The sequence below is a fragment of the Callorhinus ursinus genome, unplaced genomic scaffold (assembly GCF_003265705.2).
Source record: "Callorhinus ursinus isolate GAN/ISIS: 27379988/994484 unplaced genomic scaffold, GSC_fseal_2.0 scaffold12, whole genome shotgun sequence".
Taxonomy (NCBI): domain Eukaryota; kingdom Metazoa; phylum Chordata; class Mammalia; order Carnivora; family Otariidae; genus Callorhinus; species Callorhinus ursinus.
In genome coordinates this window covers 12,327,541-12,347,978 of record NW_027397074.1, presented here as the reverse complement: position 1 = coordinate 12,347,978, position 20,438 = coordinate 12,327,541, and the positions used below count along the sequence as shown (strand labels likewise).

At 36.6% G+C, this 20,438-nt stretch overlaps 1 protein-coding gene across 3 annotated transcripts in view; it reads left to right on the top strand.

Moving 5' to 3' along the window:
* The window catches only part of SEMA3A (semaphorin 3A), a 472,351-nt gene that overhangs the window by 380,257 nt on the left and 71,656 nt on the right, over positions 1-20,438 (top strand). For all 3 annotated transcript variants that reach the window (XM_073898730.1, XM_073898731.1, XM_025873255.2), the window contains one exon: positions 12,486-12,605. In XM_073898730.1, coding sequence (XP_073754831.1) covers positions 12,486-12,605 — 120 coding nt within the window. The remainder of the gene's footprint in view (positions 1-12,485; positions 12,606-20,438) is intronic.

Here is a 20,438-nt window from a genome sequence, read left to right as displayed (position 1 = left end):
TTTCATCCACCTGTAAATATTTTAATTTTAATGACTTCGTTCAAAAATTCTTTATTTAAAAAAAGCAGTTTCTCCCTTATTCAGAATAAATGCCAGGTGTGGACACAAGAATAAAATCTTGTATTTTCCACACTAATTGTCATTTCACATTTTCATGACGAGAAAGGAGTAGTCAACTTGAAAGTATTTTTATTTCCTCATTGTATTCTTCCTCAGGCATTGTGGTGCTAATAATTTAGAAATAACCTATCATTAAGTAATATTATTGAAATCTGTTTCAGGGGGTCTAGGACTTTTAAATATGGTCTATTTCCCCAAGATAGAATTCTGCCTTGCCTCAGGAAAGAATAAATTTTACATTAGAATATGCCCTTACTTGGTATTAGATCAAATGAGGTACTCCCTAAATTAATTAACTATAACTGAGAATATTATTTGAACCTCCCTAAACCTCAGTTTCTTTATACGTAAAATGGCATGGCCATGCTATTCCACTAGTTTGTTGTGAGAGTTAAATGAGACAATTTAATAACGTATCACATTTGGTTACCTACATATTTCTGGAATGTATGTAGAAGTGGAAACCCAAAAAATAATAATACTGGTTGCTATAAAGGAGTCTGAGAAATTTGGTACCTTATAAATTTTATATTTTTAATTTTGTGCCATGTGTACATATAAACTCAAAAAAGGTTAGTTTAAAAGGAAAACATAAGTAACAAGGCTAGCATATTATATATTTTTAAAAATTTTTTATTGTTATGTTAATCACCATATATTACAAATTAGTTTTTGATATAGTGTTCCATGATTCATTGTTTGTGCATAACACCCAGTGCTCCATGCAGAACGTGCCCTCGTTAATACCCATCACCAGGCTAACCCATCCTCCCACCCCCCTCCCCTCTAGAACATTCAGTTTGTTTTTCAGAGTCCGTCGTCTCTCCTGGTTTGTCTCCCCCTCCGATTACCCCCCTTCATTCTTCCCCTCCTGCTATCTTCTTCTTTTTTTTTTTTCTTAACATATATTACATTATTTCTTTCAGAGGTACAGATCTGTGATTCAACAGTCTTGAACAATTCACAGCGCTCACCATAGCACATACCCTCCCCAATGTCTATCAACCAGCCACCCCATCCCTCCCACCCCACCCCCACTCCAGCAACCCTCAGTTTGTTTCTTGAGATTAAGAATTCCTCATATCAGTGAGGTCATATGATACATGTCTTTGTCTGATTGACTTATTTCACTCAGCATAACACCCTCCAGTTCCATCCAAGTCGTTGCAAATGGCAAGATCTCATTCCTTTTGATGGCTGCATAATATTCCATGGTGTATATAGACCATCTCTTATTTATCCATTCATCTGTCGATGGACGTCTTGGCTCTTTCCACAGTTTGGCTATTGTGGACATTGTTGCTGTAAACATCGGGGTGCACGTACCCCTTCAGATCCCTACATTTGTATCTTTGGGATAAATACCCAGTAGTGCAATTGCTAGATCGTATGGTGGCTCTATTTTCAACTTTTTGAGGAACCTCCATACTGTTTTACACAGTGGCTGCACCAGCTTGCATTCCTACCAACAGTGTAGGAGGGTTCCCCTTTCTCCACATCCCCGCCAACATCTGTCATTTCCTGACTTGTTAATTTTAGCCATTCTGACTGGTGTGAGGTGGTATCTCATTGAGTTTTGATTTGGATTTCCCTGATGCCAAGTGATGCTGAGCACTTTTTCATGTGTCTGTTGGCCATTTGGATGGCTTCTTTGGAAGAATGTCTGTTCATGTCTTCTGCCCATTTCATGATTGGATTATTTGTTCTTTGGGTGTTGAGTTTGAGAAGTTCTTTATAGATTTTGGATACTAGCCCTTTATCTGATATGTCATTTGCAAATATCTTCTCCCATTCTGTCAGATGTCCTTTGGTTTTGGTGACTGTTTCTTTTGCTGTGCAAAAGCTTTTTATCTTGATGAAGTTCCAAGAGTTCATTTTTGCCCTTGCTTCCCTTGCCTTTGGCGATGTTTCTAGGAAGCAGTTGCTGCAACTGAGGTCGAAGAGGTTGCTGCCTGTATTCTCCTTTAGGATTTTGTTGGATTCCTGTCTCACATTTAGGTCTTTAAAGCATTTTGAGTCTATTTTTGTGTGTGGTGTAAGGAAATGGTCCAGTTTCATTCTTCTGCATGTGGCTGTCCAGTTTTCCCAACACCATTTGTTGAAGAGACTGTCTTTTTTCCATTGGACATTCTTTCCTGCTTTGTCAAAGATGAGTTGACCATAGAGTTGAGGGTCCATTTCTGGGCTCTCGATTCTGTTCCATTGATCTATGTGTCTGTTTTTGTGCCAGTACCATACTGTCTTGATGATAACAGCTTTGTAATAGAGCCGGAAGTCCGGAATTATGATGCCGCCAGCTTTGCTTCTCTTTTTCAACATTCCTCTGGCTATTCAGGGTCTTTTCTGGTTCCATACAAATTTTAAGAATATTTGTTCCATGTCTTTGAAAAAAGTGGATGGTATTTTGATGGGGATTGCACTGAATGTGTAGATTGCTCTAGGTAGCATTGACATCTTCACAATGTTTGTTCCTCCAATCCATGAGCATGGAACGTTTTTCCATTTCTTTGTGTCTTCCTCAATTTCTTTCAGGAGTATTTTATAGTTTTCTGAGTACAGATCCTTTGCCTCTTTGGTTAGATTTTTCCTAGGTATCTTATGGTTTTGGGTGCAATTGTAAATGGGATCGACTACTTGATTTCTCTCTCTTCTGTCTTGTTGTTGGTGTATAGGAATGCCACTGATTTCTGTGCATTGATTTTATATCCTGCCACTTTACTGATTTCCTGTGTGAGTTCTAGCAGTTTTGGGGTGGAGTGTTTTGGGTTTTCCACATAAAGTATCATATCATCTGCAAAGAGTGAGAGTTTGACTTCCTCCTTGCCGATTTGGATACCTTTGATTTCTTTTTGTTCTCTGATTGCTGTGGCTAGGACTTCTAATACTATGTTGAATAGCAGTGGTGACCTTAGGGGGAAAGCTCTCAGTTTTTCCCCATTGAGAATGATATTCGCTTTTGGTTTTTCATAGATGGCTTTTATGATATTGAGGTATGTACCCTTTATCCCTATACTCTGAAGAGTTTTGATCAAGAAAGAATGCTGTACTTTGTCAAATGCTTTTTCTGCATCTATTGAGAGGATCATATGATTCTTGTTCTTTCTTTTGTTAATGTATTGTATCACGTTGATTGATTTGTGAATGTTGAACCAACCTTGCAGACCAGGGATAAATCCCACCTGGTCGTGGTGAATAATCCTTTTAATGTACAGTTGGATCCTATTGCCTAGTATTTTGGTGAGAATTTTTGCATCCATGTTCATCAAGGATATTGGTCTGTAATTCCCCTTTTTGATGGAGTCTTTGGTTTTGGGATCAAGGTAATGGTGGCCTCATAAAATGAGTTTGGAAGTTTTCCTTTCATTTCTATTTTTTGGAACAGTTTCAGGAGAATAGGTATTAATTCTTCTTTAATGTTTGGTAGAATTCCCCTGGGAAACCATCTGGCCCTGGGCTTTTGTTTGTTGGGAGATTTTTGATGACTGCTTCAATTTCCTTAGTGGTTATAGGTCTGTTCAGGTTTCTTCATGGTTCAGTTTTGGTAGTTGATACATCTCTAGGAATGCATCCATTTCTTCCAGGTTATCTAATTTGCTGGCATATGGTTGCTCATAATATGTTCTTCTAATTGTTCCTATTTCTTTTGTTTTTGTTGATTTTGTTGAGTTGGGTCATTTCTCTTTTCTTTTGGATAAGTCTGGCCAGGGGTTTATCAATCTTGTTAATTCTTTCAAAGAACCAGCTCCTAGTTTTGTTGGTCTGTTCTACTGTTCTTTTGGTTTCTATTTCATTGATTTCTGCTCTGATCTTTATTATTTCTCTTCTCCTGCTGGGTTTAGGCTTTATTTGCTGTTTTTTTCTCTAGCTGCTTTAGGTGTAGGGTTAGGTTGTGTACTTGAGACCTTTCTTGTTTCTTGAGAAAGGCTTGTATTGCTATATACTTTCCTCTTAGGACTGCCTTTGCTGTATCCCAAAGATTTTGAACAGTTGTGTTTTCATTTTCATTGGTTTCCATGAATTTTTTTAATTCTTCTTTAATTTCCTGGTTGACCCATTCATTCTTTAGTAGGATGCTCTTTAGCTACCTCAATGTATTTGAGTTCTTTCCGACTTTCCTCTTGTGATTGAGTTCTAGTTTCAAAGCACTGTGGTCTGAAAATATGCAGGGAATAATCCCCATCTATTGGTACTGGTTAAGACCTCATTTGTGACCTAAGATGTGATCTATTCTGGAGAATGTTCCATGGGAACTAGAGAAGAATGTGTATTCCATTGCTTTGGGATGGAACGTTCTGAATATGTCTGTGAAGTCCATTTGGTCCAGTGTGTCATTTAAAGTCTTTATTTCCTTGTTGATCTTTTGCTTGGATGATCTGTCCATTTCAGTCAGGGGGGTGTTAAAGTCCCCCACTATTATTGTACTGTTGTCAATGTGTTTCTTTGCTTTTGTTATTAATTGCCTTATATAATTGGCTGCTCCCATGTTCGGGGCATAGATATTTACAATTGTTAGATCTTCTTGTTGGATAGACCCTTTAAGTGGGATATAGTGTCCTTCCTCATCTCTTATTACAGTCTTTGGTTTAAAATCTAATTTGTCTAAGGATTGCCACCCCAGCTTTCTTTTGGTGTCCATTAGCATGGTAAATCGTTTTCCATCCCCTCACTTTCAATGTGGGGGTGTCTTTGGGTCTAAAATGAGTCTCCTGCAGACAGCATATTGATGGGTCTTGTTTTTTAATCCAATCTGATAGCCTGTGTCTTTTGCTTGGGGCATTTAGCCCATTTACATTCAGGGTAAGTATTGAAAGATATGAATGTGGTGCCATTGTATTGCCTGTAAGGTGACTGTTACTGTATATTGTCTGTGTTCCTTTTTGGTCTTTGTTGCTTTTAGGCTCTCTCTTTGCTTAGAGGACCCCTTTCAATATTTCTTGGAGGGCTGGTTTTGTGTTTGCAAATTCCTTTAGTTTTTGTTTGTCCTGGAAGCTTTTTATCTCTCTTTCAATTTTTAATGACAGCCTAGCTGGATAGAGTATTCTTGGCTGCATATTTTTCTCGTTTAGTGCTCTGAAGATATCATGCCAGTCCTTTCTGGCCTGCCAGGTCTCTGTGGATAGGTCTGTTGCCAATCTAATGTTTCTACCATTGTAGGTTACAGATCTCTTGTCCCAAGCTGCTTTCAGGACAGCAGCAAAGCTGCTCTTTGTCTCTGAGACTCTTAAGTTTTACTATTAGATGTCGGGGTGTTGACCTATTTATTGGATTTGAGAGGGGTTCTCTGTGCCTCCTGGATTTTGATGCCTGTCTCCTTTTCCAAATTAGGGAAGTTTTCTGCTATAATTTGCTCCAATATACCTTCTCCCCCTCTCTTTCTTTCTTCTTCTGCTGAGATCCCAATCATTCCAATGTTGTTTTTTCTTATCGTATCGCTTATCTCTCGAATTCTGCCCTTGTTATCCAGTAAGTGTTTATCTCTCTTTTTCTCAGCATCTTTATTTTCCATCATTTGGTCTTCTACATCACTGATTATCTCTTCTGCCTTATTTATCCTAGCAGTTAGCAGCCCCATTTTTTATTGCATCTCATTAATAGCCTTTTTGATTTCGACTTGGTTAGATTTTAGTTTTTTTATTTCTCCAGAAAGGGTTTCTCTAATAATTTCCATGCTTTTTTCAAATCCAGCTAGTATCTTTAAAATCATAATTCTGAACTGTAGGTCCAACATCGTACTAATGTCCATATTGAGTAGGTCCCTGGCAGTTGGTACTACCTCTTGTTCTTTTTGTTGAGGTGATTTTTTTCCATCTTGTCATTTTGTCCAGAGGAGAATAGATGAATGAGAGAACAAAATGCTACCAGGGTAACAACGTCCCCAGAAAATATACTCTCAACAAATCAGAAAAGACCTGAAACTGGGGGAAAAGAAAGGGAAAGAAAGAAAAAAGAAAAAGAAAAAAAAGAAAAAGAGAAAAACAAACAAAAACAGAACAAAACAAAACAAAAAAAACAGAATATGATCACATATGATCAGGCTGGTGCATAGATCAGTGCCACACACTAGATTTTGGGTGTATTTTTGTCTGTTAGAAGAAAGTGCCTCCCAAAATTTTAAAGAAAGAAAAACTTATATATGTACAAAAATAAGGGTTGATACGATGAAGGGATGGAATATGACTGTAAAGATGAAAATTATAAAAAAATTTATAAAAGGAATTGATAAGGGGTTGTTAGAAAAAAGAAAGAAGAGGTTTAAAAAAAGGGGAGAGAATGTGATCAGGCAGGAGACTAGAACAAAGCCATACACTTTGGGGTATATTTTGATCTCTTAGGGTATATTTTGGGTATATTTTGATCTCTGAGAAGAAACTGTATCTCAAAATTTTAAAGAGAGAACAACTTATATATATATGCCAAAAATAAGGGTAACTACTCTGAAGGGATAGAATGTGACTCTAAAAATGAAAAATAAAAATTTTTTTAAAAAAAGAGATTGATAAGATGTGGGTTGAAAATGGGAAAAAGAAGAATTCAAAAAAAAAGAAAAAGTTTAAAAAATTTACCTTGAAAGACTAAAGAATCATGGTAAAAAAGCCATGAATTCTCTGTGCAGTATTCCCTAGCTCTGGAGTTCTCCCGTTCTAGTTCTCCCGTTCTCATTGATTGGTAAACTTGGTCTTGGCTGGCTGTTCTTGCTGATCTTCCAGGGGAGGGCCCTGTTACCATGGTTCCCAAATGTTTTTGCCGGAGGCGGAATTGCCCCCCCACCCTGCCGTTCTGGGCTAAGTAACCTGCTTGGGTTTGCTCTGGGGAGATTTTGTTCCCTGCAAGCTTCCCGAACAGCTTTGGAGGATGAGAGTGCAAATGGCGGCCTCCCAATCTTCCCAATCTTCGCCCAGAGGAGCCGAGAACTTGGGCCCCGCTCCTCAGTGCGCCCCCAGAGAAAAGCAGTCAATCACTCCTGTCTCCCCGGTCTCCGGCCGCACTCCGTGCTCACCTGGCCTGTGACCGAGCGTTTCTATCTCTGGCTCCCTACCCCATGTGGAGTCTCCAAACCCAGCAGATCCCTGCGGTGCGCTCCCGCGCCGCTCCTCCCGGGGGGAGGAAGGAGAGCCTCCCCGGATCTGCCGCTTGTTGGGTCCCTGCTGGAGGAGCAGTGGCCCGACTGGGCTGCGGATCACAGTTCATGGCAACCCCGAGCTGAGAGCCCGGGCCTTGGCTCCGTCTCTGCAGCTGGCTTCCCCACTCCAATACCTGGGAGCTCTGCCGCACTCAGGCACCCCCGGTCTTTCTGTGACCCCGAGGGTCCTGAGACCACACTGTCCCGGGAGGATTCCACCCCCCGCTTAGCCACTGCAGCGACGTCCCTCAGCGGAGCCGACTTTTAAAAGGTCCGATTTTGTGCTCTAGCACTTGCCAGAAGCGGCCGACGGTGGCCCCCTGCCCCGCCCCCGCCGTCTATCCTCCCGAATATCGCCTCATATTCACTTCTCCGCACGTCCTACCTTCCAGTAAGTGGTCGCTTTTCTGTTCAGAGAGTGGTTGCTATTCTTTTCTTCCATCTCCTGTTGAGTTCGTAGGTGTTCCAAATGGTTTGATCCCTATCCAGCTGAATTCCTGAGAGCAGATGAAATCCAGGTTTCCTATTCCTCTGCCATCTTGCTCCACCCCAGCTAGCGTATTATATTTATTGGCACAGAGAAGATGCTCAATAGATGTAAAAATGTAAAATTATTCCCTTACCCTTCCATTATCAAGAAATGGATTTCATCCATGCCCTGAGTGCGTGCGTTTGTGTGTGTGTGTGTGTGTGTAATCTGTGTGCAAGAGAGAGACATAAATTCATTTTTCCTGTTTCTAGTTACTCTGCTACTCTGTGAGTGGAATTTACTTAAGGTGTTAACAACATAATGGCTTGTCCTTAGGTTTGTTTGATTTTTGCTCAACATCCATGTCACACGTTACACCTGTGTTAGTAATGGTGTGATTTCATCAGGAAACGTTTTTTTCACCTTCTACTTCTCACCACACCCTTCTTGGGAATTGTAATCCAATACATTAACTGATCTAAGCCACATTTTTACTTCATTTTGAGCTGTGAACATAAAGTGCAGAAGTACATATGAACTTTTGTTTTTAACACATACTTCTCAGGTAATTCTGCCGTGGTGGAAATGCAGTTCACTAAACATTTTGTTCATCTCAGTAAAAAATGTTTTCCATAGAGACAGTTTGGAAATCTTACAGTTAGGAAAGAATGGCAGAGTACTCGAATAACAACTTTCATATTTGACAATTTTTAGATTGTTAGTTACATCTGTCAGCACTAATTTTTCTTAGTCTGGTATATTATTTTTGAGACATCAAAGTTGCTCTATGGTGTCTTTTGTAGAGAGACTAAAAACTTCGTTGGACGGAGTATCCACAACCACTTTTTGATGTATATAACAATTCCTTGAGTATATTTATTGTACCATCAATTTAATAAAATTGGACAAATGTATTTTCTTTTGCTAGTAGCTTAGTACATATGGAAAACCTAAAAGTATGCATTTTAACCACAATGCTATTTGAATCATTGTAGGATAACATTTACCTAATACACTATTTCAGATTTTCAAGAAGACTTATATTAAGGGTCAGAAAACTGGAAAATTAGCACTATGCCCAAGAATCAACATATAATTTGATAACTTCATAATTGACCTAGAAACTACAAGAGAAGTTTGGCAAGTAGACTTTTTGGTTAAACATGTTCTCCAAAAAGAAGCCAACTGAGATATAGTAAATTTCTTCTACTCCCTTATCAGTAGATCATTTTATATAGCCACAGAATGTACTGAGTCTTTAATCCATGGTGGAAATGCACAAGTATATTAAATAAAATATATTCTAAGTTGACTGTTACTTATTTGCTTATGACAATGCAAAAGTATCACCTATGCATTTGGGTGAAATAATAAATACGTCCTACAGTTTCTGTGGAGCATTCATCCCTGATAAGAATCCTATAGACATCTCATCTCAGCAGAAGATCTGATTTAAGGCCCATATAAAAAACAGTTACTGGTGTTGTGCATTGATATTATGAGAATGTACCCTTCCTGACCACTTAATCGTCTGGTGCCCTTATAGCTCACTAAAATCACGTTGGCTCTTGCTAAAAATAATATTCAGGTGGGAGGGAATTTCCTATGTCTAGAGGCAACCGGTGCCTGAACTGCAAACTTCCTTTGGTGTCTAAGTGAGCTCTTTAATTCTGTTTTCAGTAATAAATTGATCAATAGCTCTCCTACTGAAGAACTCTCTGCTTTCTCTACCTACTTATCTGTTGTCAAAAGAAAAACAGTATCAGTCTTTCTGCCTTTGCCTTCATTTATATTTTTGCCTTGCTTATGTGGGAGTGGATAAAAAATGTAAGTTATAAAACAAGTATATAAATTAATAAGAGAAACAAATACCTATACATATCCAAATAATGGTTTCTTTTGGTGGTGTTTTGTTACTTCAGCTCTCCCCTGAATAGAGTTTACATGTAATAGTGAATGTAATTATGGATTTTACTCACACTAAAGCAAGCCAAAAAAAAAACCCAAAAATGATTGGGTGAAATAGGGAAAGGGACTAAATCTACTAATTTCCAGTTATATAGTAAAATAAGTCATGGAGATGTAAAAAATAATAATAATAATAATATTATGCCATTCTTTACTCTTCCATTTCTTGATTATACCTCCTGTTGGGCATGTTCTATCTGACTACACTCTGATATGAAATTGTTCAGTTTTTCTCTTTTTCATGGTTCTCTTTTCACCTTTCCTGATTTTCATAACCTAACATGTGGTTGAGAGGGCAATGAGGTTCAACTAATAATTTAATACTTTTGATTTTCCAAGGTAAAGAGGACACAAGGCATCCTATGGCAGGTGTGGCAACATTAAAATATTTGAAATTAATATGAACATTTTAGGCTACTTTTACAACACATTTTTAACTAATGCCCTCTTAGTCACACAGATCAAGAAAATAATTTATCTGAAGTTTAAAAATCCATTACATCTATTTATAAATTATTTGTAAAAAGATAAAATATCAACCTTAATAAAAGTGTTATAGTGATTGAAAATAAGTTAAAATTAAGGAGACAGTAGGCATTTACATATTTCAGAGCATCTTTGAAACTTATAGATAGCTTATTCATAGCATTTTTGTGCTTTTAGAATAGGTTTATTTTTTTACCTTGTGGGCAGATAAAATATTATTGCAGCATATTCTGATGAGAGCAGGTCAGATTTGAACTTGATATTTAATTAGGTGAAGAGAACACAGGATGCTTTTGAATCCCAGAGATACCATATAGACAATTTTGAACGTAATAGAGTACCATTCACTTACCTAGTAATTTGTACTTAATATATTGTCAGACTGTCATTTTTACTTGTCTTGATTCACAACAATCCAAAATAAATGATCACTATCTTAAAACTCATCTGTAAGAAAAGTTATCTTTTTATTAATATTTCAAGCTAAACCTTGGAGTTGTGCAGTGATTTACTCTGCTTAGCTCTTCTCTATTGCCTTGGATGTTCTCCAAAGGTGGGTGCATTCAGACCTATCAGAGAACCACAGGTTCTACCAAAGGAATTGATTTGAGTTGGACCACTGAGAACATCTGTTTTCATTATAAAGCCTTTATTTGTAAGTGAGAATTGAGAGTGTGAACAAAGAATATCACATGAGAAATCAGATTAACAAGATTTCCCCAAAGGCATTTATACTTGAAGATGCACAGGAAGTTTTTTCAGTTTATTTAATAAATATGAAAATCCTTTGGAAATGTTAGTGTTATACAAATGTTTAAGTTCTAATTTACTCTTATTTTGTGATTATTTTTCAAATCAGTGAATGCAGAAACATTAACTTATTCAAATGATCAACAAGATAATATTAAGTGTACTATAATTATGGTAGATTATTTAAAGAAAATTTTATATTTTTTTGTTGTTTCATTTTGCTGATAATTCACTAGAGGTAAGCAGGCAATAATGTGTTTCCTGGATGAAATAATGGGAGGTGCTTTCTGTTTTAAGGAAAGAAAATACAATTTTTACAACCTTCAGTTTATTAAAGCTGGTAGGGTTTAATGTGAAGGGACTGGGATGAAACAGGCCTGAGTTTGAACTTTCATCCTTACTTTCCTAGGCATTAGCTGAGCAGCCTTGGGTTTCTTGAACTGGAAAATAGGGATAACATTTACATCATGGGGTTGTTGACAGAACTAAATGAGATCACTTGAAATTGTCAAGCCACTGTCTAGCTGCCCAGCAAACACAGAATGGTATTCAGTAAATATTATGAGTCAAAAAACACAACAGAATCTTGAACTGTGTCAGTCAAAATTTCCTCCTCTTCCCACTTTCTTTTAAAATTTTTTTTATTGTATTTATTTAAGTAAAGTCTCTACACCCAACACTGGGGCTTGAACTCATGACCCTGAAATCAAGAGTCATATGCTCTTCTGACTGAGCCAGCCAGGTGCCAGACATATTTCTTTTATATCTGAGACTACGTGATAAACTTGTTTTTAGACTATGTGATAACTTATACTAAGTTAGAACACTTCTCCCATTTGATATATTCAAAAATAAAAAGCAAGAAAACAATTTTGAGGAGGAAAATATTCGTCCTTTCTAATGTATTGCAAAATCTTATTCATTCAGTTATCACTAAAAAGGAAATATATTGAAATTTTCATTTCTATTAAAATAAGAACTATAAGCAATATTTCATGGTGGTATCTTACCCTAATAAATAAGGATTTAGAAGTGCAGTTGCTTTACACATACAAAAATGTGATGGGCACCTGGGTGGCTCAGATGGTTAAACATCTGCCTTTGGCTCAGGTCATGATCCCAGGGTCCTGGGATCGAGTCCCGCATCGGGCTCCCTGCTTAGTGGGGAGCCTGCTTCTCCCTCTGCCTCTCTCTCTCTGTCTCTTATGAATAAATAAATAAAATCTTTGAAAAAAAGTGATGAATATAGTATGCGTTTTTTCCTTTTTTCTCATGTCATAGTAGAAAAGAATAAATGTTATGTTTTAGTAATGTCCCCTGAACCATATTTTACTCCATTTTTTGAAGTTCCTACTTAATGAGGAGTCAGATACTTAGTCAGTGAGTGATCATTTACTAAAATACTCATTTCAACAAAGACATAGGATAAAAATAAGTAACTGCCTAATGATGCAGAGAGCATTTCTCTTTTCTTTTTAGCAGGGTCTTTACATGAAACTTTTGTGTGTTTTGTTTTTCTTTCCTTAATTGAATTAAAGGATGCATATGTGGTTTTATTTTGTCACAACACAGATGGAGAATTATACTCCGGGACTGCGGCTGATTTTATGGGGCGAGATTTTGCAATCTTCAGAACTCTCGGGCACCACCACCCAATTAGGACGGAGCAGCATGATTCCAGGTGGCTCAATGGTAGGTGGTGGAGGCCAGAGCCCAGGCATGTTATGTAACATGGGTAACTGTACTTGTCAGTGGAGAACTTTCCTGTGACTTGAGATTTAGTGTGCAGTTAAACTCATGGTGGTGACTTCATCACTGTGGGTGTGAGAAAATAGGGGAAGAAGAGAAAAGCGAGATTAAAAATTCAGGAAAATAGTTGCTCCGTGCCAAAATTGAAGTTTCTCAGTAGTGAACTGTGTAAAGAAAGAGATCTGGGCTGGAGCTGCGGAAGGGAAGCAATGGAAACAGATAAGATGACTTAGCAGTCTTGTCTTACCTAGACACCACAACAAATCTCGTGATGTGTTGTTTTCCTCCACACCTCTCATACTGCCCTGAGAGCATCATACACGTTCTTGAGCGTTTAAACAAATTGTAATGCTAATAACATTACATCGAAAGTGTTTTCAGAATTTCAGAGAACTTTTATTTCCTTTGATTCTCTTTTAATCTTCCTAATATCTTCTCTCAGTTTGTATAGGTGAGAAAATTAAGACTAATGTTTTAACTAAGATTATCTCTAATCCAGTAGTGGAAGATTTGTAACAAGAACACAGTTTCTTGAACTTCAGGCACTGACTTGAACTTGATCAAGTTTTTTAGATTTTTTTAGTATATAAGTAAATTTAATAGAGGAGAAAATGTTCAAAATGTGTATGCCTAAAATAAATAAATAAATGACATTTTTATTCAGATTTTGAACTAAATAATCCTAATCTATTCTTCTCTGTAGAGTTTGTTTTTTTATTATTCACTTTCACATTTATCACAGATTTTTGTGATGGCCCCCACAATATTATCATGTTTTTTATTATTAAATAACTATCTCCATGTATATCTGTCTTCAGTCTTATAAAATAAAGCTGCCCAGACCTTAATCTCCCATCCATGAGCTTTTTCCTGGTTTCCTAGAGTTCATGGATGAGCTCCATGAACCTATGGAGCGCATGGGTTATAGTCCATCTGTGTTCTCAGTAAGATGTTTGAATATCTCATTCTTTGAATTTCTACTGCACCTATTTTTCCTGCCCTTTTGGGGTACCCAAAATTCCTTTTATCACCTCTCTCATTGGTTTATTAGAGAAAAATCACACTTCTGTGAATTTCACTGAAACTTCAGGAGACCATGAGAGTTGTCTGTGATAATTTTTGTTCTGATATATCTCATACTTTAAAGTGACTATTCAAAACATAAAACATACCTCAAATTACCTCAGTCAGCATCTCTTCCCTGTAGCATTTCTGATCATCCTATTATTTTTTATGTATTAGTATGAATGGTGTGCCTCTTACCTTCCACACTGCCTTTGCTCTTAATTGTATTGATGTTTTTTTCATAAATTTACCCAATGTACATTTCTTTTGCTGTCTTTCTCTCTCCTTCCCTGATTTCTTCCCTCTGACCTGAAAACTTGCTCGTCTGTTCTATCCAAATTCTTCCTTTAATCCCGGTATGATGTAAAGTCCCTGTGTGTCTAAGTCCATAGTCTGGTTAGGATCTTGTTTCCTCAACATTTTCACCACCGTTAGCCACCTTAAACCTGAGTTTGAACCCAGGGAGCTGCTTCTTCCTAAGGCCACTAATAACTTTCTATACCTTTCAATCAGTCTGTCCATTTGGATGCTATCTCTTGCAATATTTCTCACTATTAAATAGCCCTTTCTCTTTAAAGTGTCACTTCTCTTAGCTTCCCTCATTTCTTGCCCTGCCAAGTTTCCAGTAAGTTTGACATCACTTCCCCATTGTTTGTATCGTAAATGCAGATGATGCCTAAGATCATTCATAATTGAGTACAAACACTGTTGTAATCAAAAGGGTCTGGACATAGAATCAAATATCCATGCTAGGGGTTTCAGGAGGAATAGTGGGTGACCATATGAAAAATCAGAGGATTCAGCAAGGGAAAAAAAAGATGCTGAGATCACCATAAGACCATGTGTGCAAAACTATAAAAGAGCCAAATTCCAACAAAATCCCAGAGAACAATTTTAGAATATCCACTGTCAATTATTAAACTTTGTGTGGAGTCAAAATTAGTGGGGGAAAAACTCTTTCAAAATTGTTATCTGGTCTATTCTTAAACTGAAATATTTATGTAGGAAGGAAAAATGTTTTTTATTCAGCAAGAAGGAGACTTCTATCTACTAAGAACTCTAAAGGGCATACAGGCTTTCCCTGTCCATGCAAAAGAAAATCCAAGAAGATGGAATAACATAAAGGAGAGTATAGTATCCATTTCATTTTTATGGCCTTGGAGGAAAAAAGTCATCAAGTTAAAGCTGCTTTTGTGTTGCACACTTACATGTTGACAGCTGAGTCTGAAGAATTTACACTGTGGGAAAGCAGTCATTGTCCACAGCTCTGTACTTCATCTTGCAAATGTGTAGTTCATTTGAGAATTCAGTTATCAGTCTCTCAGCACTAAACGTGAGAACTGATTTTACCAAATTAGCACAAAGGTTACATTTGACAGGGTGCAGAAACCAGTACTGCTGCAACATGGAGGATGCAGACACATTTGAGATAGAACCAAGGGACTGTGTGAATTGCAAGCCTCTTGAAATTAAATGCCATTCCAGAATAAAATTGGAAACATAATGTTTACATATTCATGCGTAAAATAAATGAGTTTGAGGCATCAGCATAGACTACACAATCATTTGTGCTGCCAGAGGTAATAAATACTTGCAATGTACTTTTGAAAGGTCTTTGGGGCTATTAAAATTAATTTTGGCACAGGAGTTACTTTTCTCAAATCAGTTCAAACCTGTTCAGTTATTTTGGATGAATCAGTTGGCCTATTTTAGGTGACTTTTAATTTTTATTCCTGCTAAAGAAAAAAACAAAAACAAATGCCTAGAATTAGATCGTAAAATATCTTGATATTTTTCATGGAATTTCACTATTTTCATAATCACTAAAATTTACATCAGTCAATGTTCAACTTTAGTTTCATTTTAACAGAAAAAATTAGGAATGAGTAACAATTTTAGATGAAGAAACAGAAAAGAGATGGAATCTATTGACTTTTACATAACTGCTTTTTAAAAAAGAATTTTTTAAATTAGCCCGAAGGTTAAGGTTACTAGGTGTTAGAACATCTTTTGATTTCAGAAAATGTGCTCGTATGTGTTTGACATGATGTGCCCAGATTCACTGTTTTTCTTGTGCATTATAAATTCTCTCAATATTATATCGTTTTAACTTCATTTAAACTTCAATTCCAATTTCAGCTTACTAACTGTGAAAATTAGGTACAGTTGTTCTCTGTATATTCATAGTAAGGAAAAAATAAGTTTATGCTTCTGTTATAATAATGATTTCTTAACATTTAGTATGTAAACACTACTACTTAGTTTTTATATGTGGTAGCCATTCATTAGAGCAGATGGATGGCTAACCTACATTTATTTTTCTTTTTGATGGACACTATTTCCAATATTATTTATGTCTTGGACTAATGCTGGGATGCAATGTGATATGGAAGACTTGACTTTACTTTTAATGGGATTATAATACTACTTTACTTTTGACTTTACTTTTAATGGGATTATAATACTAGTTACCTCTTGTAGAAAACTGACCACATAATAATGGTGTAAAAAGTGCTAAATGAATGACTGGCATATAGTAAGCACTTAATAATTGTGAATTTTCTCTGTATCCTTTATCCCACTTCCATTGGGTGGAGCATGGTTAGGAAGCTTTGTCAGACTCATTCTGTGAGTGATTATATTTGAGTCAGGGTGAAAGGGCAGTCAGAGTCAGGTTTAATATATAAAACCACATGGAACCTTGAGAGAGCCAAGGCCCAGTGAACACAAACAGACCTAATTACAGTGCCCAGAGTGTGAGGCCTTCCCACTCATTTCAGGAAGACCTGTTTTCTTTTAGTGGAATTTCCTAAAAGGATCGTGCCTGTGGATAGACCAACCCACTTGCTTTTTTCTGTAATTGAAATGGTATGCAAGTCATCATTCCACTTCCTCTCACTTGTAACACTCATACCAGGATGGCTTGCCCTCGTTGGAATCAGCATAGCTTCCTCTGCGGTCATGTACTAGGATATTTCATGTTCTCTAAAGATTCAAGTTTCTCCACAAGACATTTTTTTGAAAATAGAACCAAGCAATGTGACCACAAATAATCTATGAGAGCACAAATTAATAGTGCATAGTACATAATCTGAAATCACTTATACAAGTCTTTTGGTGCTCTATTTTAATTCTACCATCTTCAAAGGCATAAACTGCCAGAGTATCCAATTGGAAATTTTTATAAGTAAAATGAATTATCTAGCTTTGCATAATGTCAGACTTCTTAATGATGCCAGTCTGAATTATTTCTCTGGCTTAAGTACGTCAATATTATTTTGCCGACCTTGGGAGAAAAAGCCCTCAGGATGCCTTATTTTATGGTTATATGAACAGATGAGTATCATAGAAGTTGAGTTACCATTCAGTTAAAACTAACAACAGCAACCATAAATGTCCTCTTGGTTTTCATAGCGTATGAAGGAGCAACAGGAATACTGTCTTTTTTTTAACTAATTGCATCTCCTATGAATTATACTCTGTATTCATTAAACATCCTGAGGCATCAATGTAAAGAGTCACAAATAAATATGATAATATTTTTGGTTATTTTTGCTGAAATTATCCTGAAACATAGATGTGTAATAGTTCAAAACAATCTGTACCTAAACACAACCGAATAGTTATCTGAGGTTTTTTCCCACAGGAATCTATTGCCCAGAAAAATTTTCATACTGAAATATAATGCATACCCCCCAGAAGTAATCTTTAAAAAAAAAAATACACAGCATGAAATTAGTCTACTCTCCAGATGATGATAAATTTAATAAACCTCACTAAATATGCTTTTTCTTTTCATAAGGAGCACTAAGTTACCAAAATGTATTTGGTCTCTTTTTCTGAGGACCTATTTTCTCTCTCATATTTTGTCTAAAGAACATAATCACTTTTAACTGATTTTGCTTGAAATTACATTGCACTAATGAAAAAAATGAATAAAACTTTGGAGTAAAAGTTAACTCATTAGTGGCAATGCTTAGAAGATGATTTTAGTTTTTTCAGGCCTCCGAGACAGTGTACCTGAATACAGTTGTTAGGATATGCTATGTTAACTGTTTTCGGTGATGAGCTAAAAAGTACAACATATTAGCCAAAACTTTGAACCACTTATATCAGAATTTATCATTGAAAGGTGAAAGTAGAACTATATAACATTTAAGGGAATTATTACATTTATTTTAGAGAATCCCACTTTTTAAATTAAAATTGATGAAAATATAGAAAAATGAGACAATATCCTGGAAAATTCTTTAAATTAAAGCCAGCTCCCTATTTCTTCTGGTTTTTAACATTTTTCTCTCTAGTCTTACCATCAATTTAATGAATAGAGAGCCTGTCTATACCAATTTCCTCTTCTAGACTCACTACATTCAAAGCTCACTGGGCCTCAATAGGGATTTACTGCTGACTGGGTAATCTGGGTTCATGTGTGCAGTGACATCAAGCAAGAGATTTACCCGAAGAAGTGGATGCCATGACAATGCGTGTAACCATGGTGTGACCGGCCTCTCTGACATGGCTCTCAAAAGCTTTCCCTCTGTGAAAACAGAAGCCTGTTTGCAAATTAATTAGTTTCTGGCGGCAGCTTGATTGTTGACCCAGAGTTTGTAGAGTGGAAAAACAATCAGATTAGTGTGCTCAGGGTAAAAGACCAGTGTGCAGTTGCGTGTGGCTTGCTCAACTATTGAAACTATGAATGGACTGAAACAAATTCTTTTCTGAGAAGCCTAGGCAGAGGTTAAGTGTGATGAGCCTAGAGCTCCCCAACAGCAGGGCTGGGGAATTAAAGGATTTTAGCCAGATAAAGCTGAATGACGGCAAGCAAGGCCGTTGAATTTTAATGGCATGGATAGTTTTTTGGGGGGAAAAAAAAACAACAAAACAAAACACTTCTTACCTTCTAATCACTCTGAGGGGGAAGAATAAGTTTGCAATATTATTAAATGTCCACTTGACACAAATACTTCCAGAGTGGTAGATTTCAGAAGCTTTCAGACTGGAAGGTTTTAATTATAATGTCTCAAAAGCTATTATGATAATATTAAAATGGGAAAAAGTTACAAAGTAACCTGCCTTTTCATGTAGATAAAATGTCTGTCCATTTATATATCCTAACTGTTTTCTGAAGTGTAATCTTCACATGGCTAATAAAATTAAATCTGAATTAAGGAGAAATGTTGATTCCTGAGAATATGTATTATGCTGTTTATTTTTATAAGTATCCAATCAGATAATCATGCCAAGAAACGAAGTCTGCAGGTTTAGGACAAAAAGAAATCCTACGTGCAGTTTTTGATGATAAAAATTTGTCTCAGTCAATAAATTATTGTTTACAATTTATTTTGTAAGACTACCTAACACAATAAGCCATGTATACTCTTTCTTTTCAGATACCGTTGTCAGATGTCTCCCTAATAACAGCTCTGATGGCTATCACAGTACTTCCCTGTTCAAAAATCGTTTATGTCTCTCAATTTACAAGTGAATTGAATCCAGATTTTGCTGTCTGTCAAGTCCTTTATCATCTAATCCTAAACAACTTCTCCAATATTAAACACTAACACACTCAAATCGAATGGAGTTGGTTGTCCTCAAATTTACTATCTTTTTCATTTAACCATACCACTCTCTGGATCAATTTTAATCTTTCCACCTTTGAATCTCGAGAGCACGTAGGTGCTTGCTCATATTCATCATGGGTCCTACCACTTTGCCTTACACTCTAGGAAATACCAAGTAAGAAATTCTTGAATGAATCTGCTTTGGAGGCTCTGGAGTCACATTGCTTGAGTTTGTATCCCAGGTCCTTCCATCTACTACCTACACAACATTGGAGGCAATTCACTTATTTTCATCACCCCTTTATGATTTATAAAACACAGTTGATACCAATATATTGTTTTTCTGAGGAAGCACGAGACAGCCCATGTAAGTTAATAAGAACAGTGTCATAATACGCTCCATGCTCGCGACAGCTGTGGTTGCCGCCGTTGCCGTTTGCAGACAGGCTACAAACATAGTACATACGGCACATTTGGCAGATTCATACACTGAACCTACCTGAAGGTGGTTTGCCTTTTTAAATCTGTTCTCAGGCTATTGTGTTTTAATTGATTGTTGTCATGGGGCACTTAGTACCTCAAGAACATATAAAATATTTAGCTTTAGTATTAAAATAGCAAATAAAATTTTAGTCAAAATAAGCTTAACAAAATTAGCAGAAGAAATAATGAAGTGATAAACCAAGTTTTTCCAAGTGTTAACTTAGCTCTATTAAGTGCAGTAGTCATCACTTTATATAAAGAAACCATTAGGTTAATTCTTTATTAAAGTTTTTCCAATATAATTAAGGAGACATTGACTGCTTTGCTGACTTCAGGGAAAATCATTTATCCTGCTCTGTCACAGTTTAGCTTTAAATTTTTTCATGTGTGGACATCATCTATACCCCTTAAGATAGTGGCTAAAAGTGTGGAGTCTGTGGAGCCTGACTGCTTGAGTTGGACACGAGCTGACAACTGTAGATAGCTAGTAGGAGATTTCTGTACTTCATGTTCCCTTTTTTTGAAATGTAAATAATATTTTCTCCTCTGTTCAGTAGTTAGGATTATGTATGAGTAAATTCATATAAAGCTTTTGCAAAAGTGACCACTGTTATCAAAACCAGACAAAACAAGGGGTGCCTTGGTGGCTCAGATGGTTAAGCATCTG